Source organism: Molothrus aeneus, chromosome 1 (genome assembly GCF_037042795.1).
Source record: "Molothrus aeneus isolate 106 chromosome 1, BPBGC_Maene_1.0, whole genome shotgun sequence".
Taxonomy (NCBI): Eukaryota; Metazoa; Chordata; class Aves; order Passeriformes; family Icteridae; genus Molothrus; species Molothrus aeneus.
The window spans coordinates 116,986,865-117,000,256 of record NC_089646.1 but is presented as its reverse complement, the minus strand read 5'-3'; the positions used below and the strand labels follow the sequence as shown (position 1 = coordinate 117,000,256).

General features: G+C 41.1%; 1 protein-coding gene across 1 annotated transcript in view; it reads right to left on the bottom strand.

Annotated features, from left to right (window-relative positions):
- Window positions 1–13,153, bottom strand: part of YTHDF3 (YTH N6-methyladenosine RNA binding protein F3) — a 28,805-nt gene extending 15,652 nt beyond the window's left edge. The window contains exons 1-4 of the mRNA XM_066563474.1: window positions 12,846–13,153; window positions 10,780–10,804; window positions 5,538–5,623; window positions 2,642–4,234 (exon numbers count right to left, since the gene is read on the bottom strand). Coding sequence (XP_066419571.1) covers window positions 2,642–4,234; window positions 5,538–5,623; window positions 10,780–10,804; window positions 12,846–12,869 — 1,728 coding nt within the window. The 5' untranslated portion in view covers window positions 12,870–13,153. The remainder of the gene's footprint in view (window positions 1–2,641; window positions 4,235–5,537; window positions 5,624–10,779; window positions 10,805–12,845) is intronic.
- Between the last annotated feature and the right edge of the window lie 239 nt (window positions 13,154–13,392).

Genomic DNA, 13,392 nt, shown 5'->3' with positions numbered 1-13,392 from the left:
ATTTTAAGTCTATATTAATTTGCTGAAAGCACACCTCAAAAATCCATCTACAAAGAGAAAACCTCATGACTAACCTACACATTCTAAAGCAATTTTTGATAATTAGTTATAAAACCAATTTGTACAATGTCTTAAAAGAGCCAATGGCCACTACTGCAAGTATCTTGACAAGCATGTTTTCTCTCAATAGTGTTGGGAAAGTTAACTATTTACAAAGAAACAGAGGGCAATATTTGAGCCATACAGATACTGAATGCTTCTCTGAAGATATTATTCAAATAGCAATGTTACTTTATTAGTCAAATACCCATCATCACAGTTATGTAGTTCAAGACCTACTAAATGCTGAACTCAGTACTTTGAATTTTAAGTTTAGCACACATAGAAACACTTCCACTAATCTACATTCCTCCTCTTCATTACATTTTGTGGCTTTTACCTACTACTGAGGGAACAAATCCACAAATAAAACAATTTTCCTGAGTTGCTAGGGCATGCCTGAATTATGACTTGTTTGTGAAGCTTTTTTTCAACAAAGGAGATATTTTTGAAGCAAACCAGTTATTTATGAAATATCCCAAAATTCTGAAAATTTTGAAAACACTGAAGTGTGAAGGCTACAGAGATCCATTATACATTATAATCTCAGTCCTCCTGAAACATTACAAAATTACAACAAATCACAGAATCAGAACATCTGGAAAGGGTCCATGAGGATCACCAAAGTCCAACTCCTGGTTCTGTGTCCAAGAGTTGCACCATCTTCCTGAGAGTATTGACCAAACACTTCTTGAACTCTGTCAGCCTTGGTGCTGTGACCACTTCCCTGGGCAGCCTGTTCCAGTGCCCAACCACCCTCCTTTCCTCTATCTGATCTACATCTTCCCTGATACAGCTTCAGGGCATTCCCTCAAAACCTGTCACTGGTCACAACAGTGACGAAATCAGTGCCTGCCTCTCCACTTGCCCTCATGAGACCATAATAAGGTCTCCCCCTCAGTCTCCTCCAGGCTGAACAAACCAAGTGTCCACAGGTTCTTCTCACATAGAGAAGACCAGACTCTTCACTATCTTTGTGGCCCTTCTGGATGCTCTCTAATAGCTTTATGTCTTCCTTATATTGTGGCACTGAAAACTGCACACAGGACTCGAGGTGAAGCTTCACTAGCACAGGGTAGAGTGTGACAATCACCTCCCTCAACTGGCTGGTGGTTCTGCACTTGATGAAGTCATACCAAAGCCTGAAAAAGTCAAAGTCCTTCCCTTACATTGAATATTAGTTAAGAAAGAAGTCCATCACTCCATCATTGAGATACTATGAAAGTTAATGATACTCATTTGGGGCATAATCCATTTTCTTTTTAGGAAAAAAATCCAAAAGGCATCACATACCCAACTGGGATACTCATCTAGCCTCCTAACAACAGAAAACTTTCAACATAACAATTTATTGCAGAGTCATGCAATAGAACTACAAAATTGGTTTGGGGTACACCTGACACAGTTCTACAGTAGATGCAACACACACCTTGAAGGATTAGGAATGTACAACCGGGGTGAAACCACCACAGTACTAGAAACCTAAGAGAAGTAAACATTTCACCTGCTTCACAGCTTCTTTATGTGTCAGCTTCAAGTGAACAAATTCTCAAGGCCCTTAGTTAGCATAAACCCTAAACTTCTGGGGGTTTTTATTCCAGCAAGTGGTATGACATGATGAACAGAGAACATTAGCAAAAAACCATACTGATGGCAACTCTCATTTTTGAATACTTGCATATCATCTGACTGGTAAAAACAGATCCTGAAATGTTTCTAACCATGAGACAAATCATATATTTACAGTTACTGGCAAGTCTGGAAAGCAAGTAAATATAGGAAAAGGAAATATTGTGGCCAATGGTGAGCACAAGTGTTATGATTAGGGAGGGTACACAAGACAAAGTACCCAAGTACTACAAAACTGCTTTAATTAAATGCTTTTCCCTTGTCTGATGAGCATTTCAGGAAATGTCTCCAAAACTAAAGCTTTCTCTACAGGGTTATCACATTTACTCTTCCTTGCAGAAATGAACACTTTCTTTAGGAAATGAACTATCAGAAAGGTCAAAAAATTATTTCAACACTATTCAAGTCACCACTGTATCACTTCTGTTTTTCACAGTTCCACAAAAGATAAATTGAATCAAGGAGAAAACCTGCTCTTCACACTAACTGTGCTGTTAATGTTTCATTAAAGCAGAATTTGAATTAAAATGTTATGTGAAATAAAGTATGCTTCTTCTCTAATTTCTGTTCCTTTTTGTGACATCCAGAAACTGTAAAAATCTAAGCAAGAAGACTTCAGTTATGGATAATGGACTCAATTCAGTTCCCATTTGCATTGAAGAAGTAGAACCTGTCAGATGCCTGCTTATTCAGGCCTACCTTCGTCTTGTGATTAAACAGATGACTGAACTAATAAACAAGTTACAGGAACTTAAATTTTTACATTAAGAGCCAGTTATATCAAGTAGAGACTTTGAGCAAGAAGTACCACTTTCTGATTTAACACTTGCAGACAGAAATTCCAGATGAATGAAAAACAAGGCTTCTGAAAACAGAAAAAAAGAGAGCTATTGTAATGACACTGATTTCTTACCCTACGCATGGCTTCCTCCTCCTCTTGACGCTTCTCGTAATGTGCAAAGTCATCAAAGATTGAGGTGGTATGCTTGAAAGTAGCAATTATTTTAAGCACTTGCTTGGCTTTTTCTAGGGGTACCTCTTGAGTGTCCCTCGAATTGGTAACTGGTTTGTTGTCATTGTTTTCCAAGCGAATATGTCGCAGTTGGTTATTGGGAACGTCTTTGACAAAGATCCATTTGACATCAAACTTCCCCTTCCACTTATCCTGAGACCAGACACCAGCATATGCATTGTAGTCCACAACAGACTTCATCTCAGCCACTCCGCAAAAGTGTCCACTGCCATTCACACTGAAGAGTAAATAGAGTGGGCCTTTGCCATTCAGGGACCGGTAAGCAGCATCCAAGCGCTTATTCCCATGCTCAGTACTACACCAGATAGAGTACTTAATGGAGCGATGAATATCGTCCTCTGAATAACTTTTGATTATAAACACACGTCCGTTCTTCAGATTCCAATCGAAGTCTTTGGGATTGTAGTTGTTTATGGCCTTTAGTTTCTCCAGCACTGGGTGCACTTCCACACCAGAAGGTGAGGAGCTGACGGACACAACACCTAAACCAAAGTTCTCACTACCAGCTCCATTGTTCTGGCTGAAGCCCACACCCCTATTACGAGGAGCTACCCAGCGGTTTTGCAGCTGTTGCTGCTGCAACTGGTGAGGCTGGGCCTGCTGCTGAGGTCCTTGTTGCTGTTGTGGTTGCTGTGGCTGAGGCTGCTGTTGAGGCAGTTGGCTTTGCACCAGTGGTGGTGGTTGAATTAATGGCTGAGGCTGCTGGATTATAGTCTGAGGAGGCAGTACTGGTTGAGCTGGGGGAGCTTTTACCACTGACCCTTTGTCATCCCAAGTTCCAATATTCATGTTGTGTTTTATAGGTGGCGGCGGTACAGCAGGGCCCCCAATGCCCACGTTACCTTTAGGCTTGAGTTTCGGCTGAGGTTTAGCAGGTTTCCTTGCAATTGCAGCCCATGAGGTTGGTTTAGGTGCTGAACTGCTAACTGGGGGCACGCTGTTAGCTGCAATGCTTGTCATACCTGTACTGCTCAGAGCTGAACCTACGGTTTTTGTTACAGCAGCTGTCATATCTCCACCAATTTTCAGTCCAGTCATGCCTTGCTCAATGCTGCTAATCCCAGGCACCTTGCTCAGAGTATCACTGCCAAATCCAGCCTGTCCATCTGCTATGGCTCTCCCAAGAGAACTAGGTGGATAGCCATAGCTGCTGCTGTAAGCAGAGCTTTGCGTTGATTGTCCCTGAGATCCACTTGTCCCCCATGTAGAGAAGTCTGCATTCCCAGGAAAAAAATTAAATCCATGCTGCCCAAGAAATGGAGGGGTATTTCCTAATGCCCCAGGTTGACTAAATACACCATCAGGTATGTAATGGTGTTCACCATTGCTCATCTGTCCATAAGTTGTCAAATATGGCATTGGAGGGTCACCTGCAGTTGACCATGCTGCTTCACCTAAAGAGTATGGAAATCCAATGGATGGAGCATAATAGCTAGGCATGTATGGGTCTGACATTGGTGGATAGCTGTTACTCTGCAAGAAAATAAATTTTTAAAAAATCAGCAATATTGACAATTATGCTCAGGGGAAAAAAACCTGTAATACAATCCAAAACATTTTTAAGGGTTATATGAATGTATTTGTAACTTTCACCATTCCTGACAACATAAAAGATAAATGAGGTATCTGTCAGATATGGCCATTTCTTCATGAGACCTTCTCAAAGCATTAAAGGGCCCCCTTTTGCTCTGGAACATTATCCTCATGTTTAGCACCTAAGCTAGGTTTAAAATACCTCCATGCCAACAGCATCAAGAAAATACTACTCTAAAACAAGTAGTTTTTTCTTTAGTTATAAAGGTACATAACTGTATCTTTATAACTAAAGAAAAATAGCTGCAACTATGATTTAAAGTTGTTGTATTATCATATTTCTCACTTCTAATTGGATACTCCAACAGACTAGTACAGTGAAATGGATGCAACGATGCCTGTTTGTTTCAGGAGTAGCAACAAAAAACAGGTAACACATCCATGCTATGGAGAATGGGCATTAAATCAGTACTACTCCAGATAGACTCCTGGGAAATCACAGAATTTATTTCTTGAGACATTTGAAGGACTACCCCTATACGATTTCTGCTAGTTTTTTGTAGAAAAAATTGCACGTATCATCCTCTAGCTGATGCCTCCTTAATGCTGTACTTTTAGGGGAAAAAAAAAGTGAAGGCAAGCAAAAATTCTTAGTCTTTTAATAACTTGCACTCTCTCTCTCTCTCAAGATCACTCCAGTTTACAAACTTAACATAACTCATATTAACTTTCAACTACAAAGGCAATTCACAGTTCTGGAAGTCAAGCCATTAGTGTCTTGGCAGAAGAGCTGTACCAAGCTGTAGTGATACTAAGCTTCCATCTATTATGGCATCAGCTGTGAGCTACTTCTACCACTTTTAAAGGAAACCATGTCCAAGCAGTTAATATATTCTCAGTCCAAAAACTGTTGTTTTGGACTGCATCCAAAATGATGATTTTGTTTTAAATGTAAGGGTTTGGTTTTTAGCTCAAGTTTCTCGTAACTGCATCTTTCTGAAGCTAGAGCAGAAGCACAAGAGACAGGGACATGAAAGCATGCTTTTTAACTGAAGCTTTTCCAGAATTCTTAAGAACACTTCATCTGCTTAAGATATCCTATGATGAGACAAAGTATGACATAAAATTATATTTCTAGGTACATTCAGGCAAGTCAGTAATGGTAAGAAATATCCCAAAATTAAGTCTGGAAGTCAGCTGAATGTCAAAGTTAACTTCAAGGTACTAACCAATGTTCACTTACCTGATTTGTCTGACTACTTAGATATGGCTCAAAATCATCATCATTTACTGCATCCTTTTGATGAATCGAACCGTTTTGTACTGAAACTAAAAATAAATCTGTATTAGAATAGTCTCTGGAAAATCTATGCTGCACTTTTAATCTAGGTAACATTGCTTAATCGTCTGTACATTGAAATACATATTATTGTTAAGCACCATTCCAATTTAAACAAAATAGCTCATTCTACTGATCATGAGGATCAGATCTAGCTGCAAAGATGGCAGCTAGAACAGTCTACTCCTGACTATTCTTTCCTGGGATCCACAGACATGTGGATGAAGAACTGCAGGCACACCTTATTTGCACAGGCAGTAAATCCAGCATTTCCGGAAGTACCAGAGCAAGTGCAAATGTGCAGACCAGCCACATTTATAGACATATTCAATAGGTTCAGGGAAAGTTGCAACATACAGCTTTCTCCTGCCAGGAGGAAGGGCAGTTACCCACCAAGACAACCATGAAGGACACCACTACTCAGCTATTTAATCCTGTATTTCCTACATAACTGTACTGCATTAGTGACATCTCTGAAGCTCCGAGGTGACAAAGCAAGACAGAAGTAAAAGCTTAAATCCCAAAGGGTGATTACAAGCCCTTCCCAACACATATGCCACTATATGCTGGAATCTCCTCCTACCTGCTCTTCTTGGTCTCCTATTACCTTTCATTTCATCTAAGGCATTACACCTACCTGGGATTCTCCAGCTGCCCAAATTACTTGAAGTGTCTCTCTACCATCCCCCAGGCTACTATTCAAACAAAGCCACACTGCACAAATTTCTGCTAAGTTCCACTGTTTCCCAGGGTGCAAAGCAGAACAGGGACTTAAACCAGCACTTTCAATTACACAACCTGAAGATGAAGATCTGTTCTTAAAAATAAATTTACTGGTTATCCAAATGCAACTTTTTTTTTTTTTTTGTCAAATATGTTCAGTGGGGGGAAAAAGAAAGTCTCAGGATGATCAGTAAGGTGCACTGAAAAACCATGACTGCAGAAGTTACAAGAAAACAGCAGATTTTCTGAAACTTAAAACTGAGTTAGGAGCCAATTTTATGGCTTCCCTCTTTTAGCAAAAGCTTCTGAAAAGCATATACAGCCATGGAATTAAATATTCAACTTCGCTGAAATTAGTTGTTAAAAGTCGGGGGTTTTTTCTTGCTTCATTGGGGGTAGGGGGGTTGCCACCCAAAATTCACATTGTAAGCCAAGTGGTGCTTGAATTTTTTTTCACATTGACTTCAACATCTCTAAAACAAAACTGCCTTCAATGAATGAAACTAGCTGAAAGAAATGACAAAGTAATAGATATAATCACAAGGAATAATCAAAATCCTGGAAAATTTTATTAACTTCAGAGAGCAGTAAAAAAAGATAAAAATTCATAATTTAACACAGAAGGCTTTTTCAAAGCAATTATCTGGGAAGAAAGCAACCTGTGTCTTGACTACCTTCTTGAAGTTTTAAAGGAACACCAGACACTTCAGTTATTACAAATTGGTACACTGCATTTCTATACTAGCAATAGTCAAATATGAGCAGCAATGCTGAGCACAATGCAGTTTACAACTGGATAGAACAATATTCCTAATTAAACACCACATTTAAATTAAACATTAGGTGTTGGGGGTTCTTTTACCCCATAAATAAGAGTTTCAGTTCAGGTCATCTATCATCCTGAATTTACACACAATGGTAACATTAATGAGCTCTTTATATTGGAATTCCCCTTTATATTTGGCCCAGTTACACACAGGATGAAGCCTCAAAACATTTTGTCTATGTCATGTTCACTGCTTAGACTTTACCAAATAGAACAGACAGCACAACTTTCAAACACAATTTTATCATAATGAAAAACATGGGCAGCAGCATACAAGTTTCTTAAAAGCATGCAACCACAAGTAAAGGAATAAACAGATGTATATCAAGACTAGTATCCCATCAAAATTAATCTCCTCATACTGACAGCTAATCTTCATAAAACATGCATCTGCTGTGTTTATTGTTCCACAGGTATCTAAAGGTCACTGAAGACAGAATTATTTTTGGTCTGACATTACAACTAACATAAAATATTCCTGTCAATGTATTTTCTTTCTTATTAATTCTGTACTGCGATACTAAGTCAGTGACACCAAATATTTCTATAGAGACGCTTTTTCTGGTGAAATAGATACATTTCCCAGTGAAATAGCATCACTGGGAGCACGTTTCTTTAGCTTTTCATTCTAACTTCACATAATGTGTTAATAGTGAAGAATGTAGCCCACACAGACATTTAAAAAGAGCAAATGAATGCCTCATTCCCAAAATCTCATGTTAAGTGTTCCAACTGAACAGGGCAGTGATGAAGAATACTAATTGAAACTAATCTACAGATACTAAAAATATCTGTATCAATATGATGCTAAAAATACTGTATGTTTCTGCAAACACTGTGAAAACATACAGTGTAATTAGATATTGGGAAGAAGCAACTCATCAAATAGAGGAATTTAAAGCTGATATTCTTTTAACTGCTACTATCCTTGGAATAGCCACGCATAAAAAATGATACCCAAGGGTACAAGAATTAACTTTTTCATTAGAAGTCATCACACCTTAACATGAAGCATAAACACTGAAAGAAACATGAAATATTTCATTCTTGTTTTAAACCTAATAATTACATTTAAGCCTCCTAGGAAACAAATAATCATTACACACACAAGTGTAAAAACGTCAGCACCTTCCTATGACAGATTTGATACACTGCCATAATAAACAAAAGGGGGGAAAACCAAAAATGAGTCCCATGAGTGCCTTTCTTCTTCACACCCCTGTAAGTCATAATTTGATGGATGCCAGTTCTGATATTTTACATCAACTGTACAGTAGTTGACAACTAGAATAAGTAAAGTTTCATGACAGGATGATTTACTCATTCTAGCCTCTGAAATACCAACACACATATGTGACACAACAGATAGATTGTACTGTTCTACATACTGGAACTTCAGTCCCACAAATTGTGGTTGAAGGAAACAGCACAGCACAGCAGTTTATGAGCAATTAGAACAAGGCATCCAAGGCACTTTGCTAGACAAAAAAAAAATCAGCTACCGACCAATATAATTTTCAGGTCTAATATTTTTCATTTTAATATGAAATATGTATACACCCCTTTCACTGCTCATTCATTCTCTCATATGGCCCAAGCTCTACCAGTCATGTGGACAGCTTTTGCCATCCTCCCTAACACTACTACTCTTCTCTTATGCACAGAACCACCTTCAGACTGGTTTGTTAACTATCTTCCCTCAGAGCTCCTCTAAGCTGAAACCTACCACAACAACTGAAACACTACTGGCTGCTAACATGTGGTCAGTAAGGACTGCTGACACTGACTAAATTCAACCACTTGAAAAAGCCTCTAGCCCAAAGCCAACAACATGTGCTACAGTGAAGATTTTAGCACAATCTCCTAGACCTTTAATCTAATGCTAAGTCATAACTTAGTTTCACTAAGCAGACATTACACCAAATAATTTAACAGAACAGAGATTAATTGTTCTGTTTCACTATAGTTTTCACTCAGGTCATACTCTCACCAAGAGAATATATCATAAGTATTCATTATTTAAAAGGATGCACTCCATAAAAAAAAAAAAATCCAAGTTCAGAAATGCAAAAATCTCTTCCTTACATAGCAAGCAGAGATGTGTTTTGATTCAAACATTCCACAGCAGTGACAAATTATAGAACACAAAAATATGCTAACATAAATAAGCCAAAGTAAAGCTGACTAGTGCATTTTCACACAGTGTAATATAGAACCCAAATAGAAATGCTTAATACTTCCAGTCCAAGTCACATATATAGAGTACAGTTCAAAAACTACCTGTGTGATTCTCTAACAGATGCATCTAATTAACCTCACTAAAACTGAGAAATGATAATTCAAAGATTGTGAAGCCACAAATTATTTGCTACAATGAGTCTGACTTTTCTTCTCATTTAAGGGCAACATGGAAGGTTATAACCACAAACTATTTCAAAAACATGAAGTAGTTAATAAGTGCACTTTGGGCAAAAGAAAAAAGAATACGAGAGAACAAGTATTTAAGAATAACCAAACTAAGAATGTCTGAGGAGATAAACATGTTCCTTTTTCTCTGAATGCAGAGAAATTAAAAAGAACAGGCCAAACTCAATGAGATCTGGGAACCACGTGCCACCTCACAAGCAATACATGTAACAAGAAGCAGATAATCTGCACGTAGACAGAATAATAGAATAAGTATGCTGTGGATAACACTAAATGACAGCTCACAGAGACCAATTAAATTAGTTCAGATAATGAACTAAGAGGGGCAAAGAGTACCCAAGCTCAAAAAGAAGTTTCTTATCTGCCTAAGTATAACAAGCATATTAACACACAGAGGTAGCTGTGTGCATGCTACTCTATAGCTCAGTTTGCTGAGCAGCTAAGAATTAAATAGGCACAAAGTGGACTGTTTAGGCAGAAAGAAATTCCAAATAGAATATTAGTGAGAAAATAAATTCCAGACAAAATACTGCAAGATATAATCTGAAATGCTGTTTACAACTGACTTGCCAAGAATTTTAGAGAGAAGAATATTAAGTAGTTAGTAGTTTCTTCCTTCTGTGGGAAAGAAATCCCATGAGTATGGTATTTAAGACTTTGACAGAAACATGAAAAAGCAGAAAAGCAGTACACCTGTTACAAACACAGACAAAAATCAGTTACTGGTGCTAAAATGAAGCAAGACTACAAAAATTCTGAGAATAAGGAAGGTGATGTTTTCTGCTCATAGATATGAGTAACTTGTCACATGGTTGCTGTGTAGTAAACTGAGGAAGCTGTTCAGAAGATTCTTCCTGATGATTCTACTCACTACACAGAAAGGCCCAAGGTGTACTGTTAAGAAGAGATTATACAAGCATATCACAAAGACAGCTAAAAGGAAATTACTATTTAACTGTCTGACTTCTGACATTAATCTTTTGCAAAATAACACATTGTAAACTGATGTTCTGCTGTGCCACAGTAAAAGTGCTGGGAAGTAACATTTAGTGTCATCCTGCTCTGAAATAAAAGACATCCTATAGCTACAACATCTTGCTATGACTGTCAGACATTATCCTCCATAAAAGCAATATTACAGATTTATACAGAAATACAAGGTTAACTTACCTTTATTTCCCTGTCCTTTAGGTCTCTGTATATAGGAAAGTGGGGGGTGGGGGGGGGGAAGCAAAACAAGTTCAGTTAGAATCCTCTAATATAAACTTCACTGTAATTCTATTTATTTGCCAATTCTGCCCTTTCCAACTTAAAGATCACTTGAAAATATTACTAAACCACGCTATTATAAAAATGTTGTGACATTAATTAAAATAACATTATAAAATACTACAAAACCAAAACCTGATAGAATTTTATTAAAAATATCGAAATAATCTAGGATTTAACAGCATATGAAGATTAAATGGTGCTGAAAAGCTGAACAAGTGAATTTTAATTGCCCTGGGGCCTGAAAAAAACCTTTGCAATAAACAAAACTTAGACGGAGTTAAAAAAAAAAAAGGTTAATACCTTAAGATTACTGCCAATACCCAACTTTCATTATGATTTGTCATCTTTTAAACTGACTGACAGGTACTTATCAGAGAATAACATACAATGCCTTGCTTTTTAGATATGCAAAGGAATATAGAGTTGTATCATATGCTGAACTTCAAGTTGTGCATTCCTTACCTAGGCAATTATACTGAGAAAATTATACAGTCTGTACAAAGCTTTCACACAAGGAAACAATTCCTTAAGGAGGATTTTTTTTTGGGATTAGTCATTACAAAACACTGTTAATCTGTCATGCACTAAGAATCAATGTAACATTACAAGTTACAGTATCCTTAATTCCGCTACAGCAAGATAAACTAACTTCAAAAAACAAATGCTAGTCCATGAAAATCTAATTCACCTTCTCGTATTACTTTCAACTAAGCAGGAGTGGGTCTCCAGGCTCCATCATTCTCTTAACAATTTTTAGTCCTGAAGAACTCAGTATTCAGAGGTTTGAAATTTTAGGAGGTAACCACCTCCAAGTTACTTTAATGTGTATTTGTCTCAGAGTTACCATAAAACTGTTCAACGCTGCTTCACCTAGAAGTGCACCCGTTAGACACTGTGCTCTCCCAAAACGGGAAAAATCTCTGTAACTTGAAAAACCCCAACAACCTCATCTTTTGGGATGAATCTAATCCAGACACAAAGGCATGCAAAGGCCAACAAGAGACAGAACTAGAAAAAGTTGGGAAGAAGCAGCCTTCATGAAAGACAGAACAATGAAAAGCTAAGAGATCAGTGAGCTAGAAATAAATGCTTAAAGGAAACTGGAGAGCATGCACAGAGACAAAAGAAACAGAACATTAAAGGCACAGAGAGAAAATAAAAGGAGGCAAGGGACTGCAGGGCTAAAAGTTTTGGGGAGTGGCAGAAACCCACGGACGAAGCAGAGATCAAGACAGAATAGCTTCCAGGCAGAAAGAAAGACCAGCAGAGGCCTAGCAAAGGTAAAAAAAACAACAAATTCTAAGCTCCGTGAAGGACCAAGTTTAAAAAAGTGCTGCACAGCGCAAAGAGAAAAACTGAGAACTACTGGAAGAAGCGAAGGCCGAGGGAAAAGAAGTCAGAGGCCCGAAGGAAGAAAGGTGGGCGAAGAGAGCGAAAGGCAGGACGAGAAAGGATGCGGTAACGGGGAGCCTGGCGGAGTTTGGGGCGCGCAAGGAGAGGAGCCGGCGCTGGGCGCCGCGGGGAGCCCGGCCCTACGGCGCTCCCGGAGCGAAGAATCGGGATCCCAGGAAAGGCCGGCTCCCGAGGAGGTCACACACAAAGGGGGCCGCGGGCGGGGGCCGGGCCGGCGGCGCTCGGGGCTGAGCGGCAGCGGCGGGCGCTGCGGGCGGGAGCGCGGGGAGGCGGAGCGGCCCCGGCGCGGCTCAGCGGTTATAAATAGGGGCGGCCGGGCCGGGAGAGAGGCCCGCCATCCCGGCGGCGATGGACAGCCGCTCCCCATGGCGGCGGGGAGGGAAGCAGGGAGCGAAGGAAGGAGGGAAAGAGGAGGCCGCGAACCGCGCCGCCCCGGCGGCGAGGGAAGGTGCAGGTGGCCGCCCTGCCGCCGCCCTCCCCCGCCGCGGGTAACGACGGGGCCGGGAAGGGGAGAGAGCGGGCGGCCGCCCCCCCCGCCCCGCGGGCGGTACCTGGTCGACGCTGGTGGCTGACATTCTTCACGGGGAGCCGCGATCCCCTCGCTCCGCTCCGCCTGGGCCTCGAGTGATTCCGCACGCCGGGGCCGCTCGCTCGCCTCCGCCGCCTCCTCCCCGCCTCCGCCGCCGCCGCCTGATTGTCGCCGCTGCCGCCTGGGCTCGCTGCTGCTGCTGCCGCCGCCGCCGATCGGGTTCCCGCTGGAAGGAGCCGGCCGGCCGGACGCAGCGCCGCTTCCCCCCCCTTGCTCTGGGCTCCGCTTCCCCACAATGGCGGACGAGGCTCCGGCTCCCACTTCCGCTCCGCGCCGCCCTGACCTTCCGCTCCCCCCGCCGCCGGCGTCGCCGCTGACCTTTCCCTTCCCGTCCCCGCCTCCTCCATGTCACGTGCCGCTCCAAGCCGCGCCGCGCGCGCGCGCTCTCCCGCCGCCCAGCGGCTCCAGCGGCGCGGGGGGGCGGGGCTTTCAGCGGGGGCGCCAGTGCGCATGCGCGAGGCGGGCGGAAGGAGCCGGGACTGTTCCCGCCCCCGCCGGCCTGGGAGTGC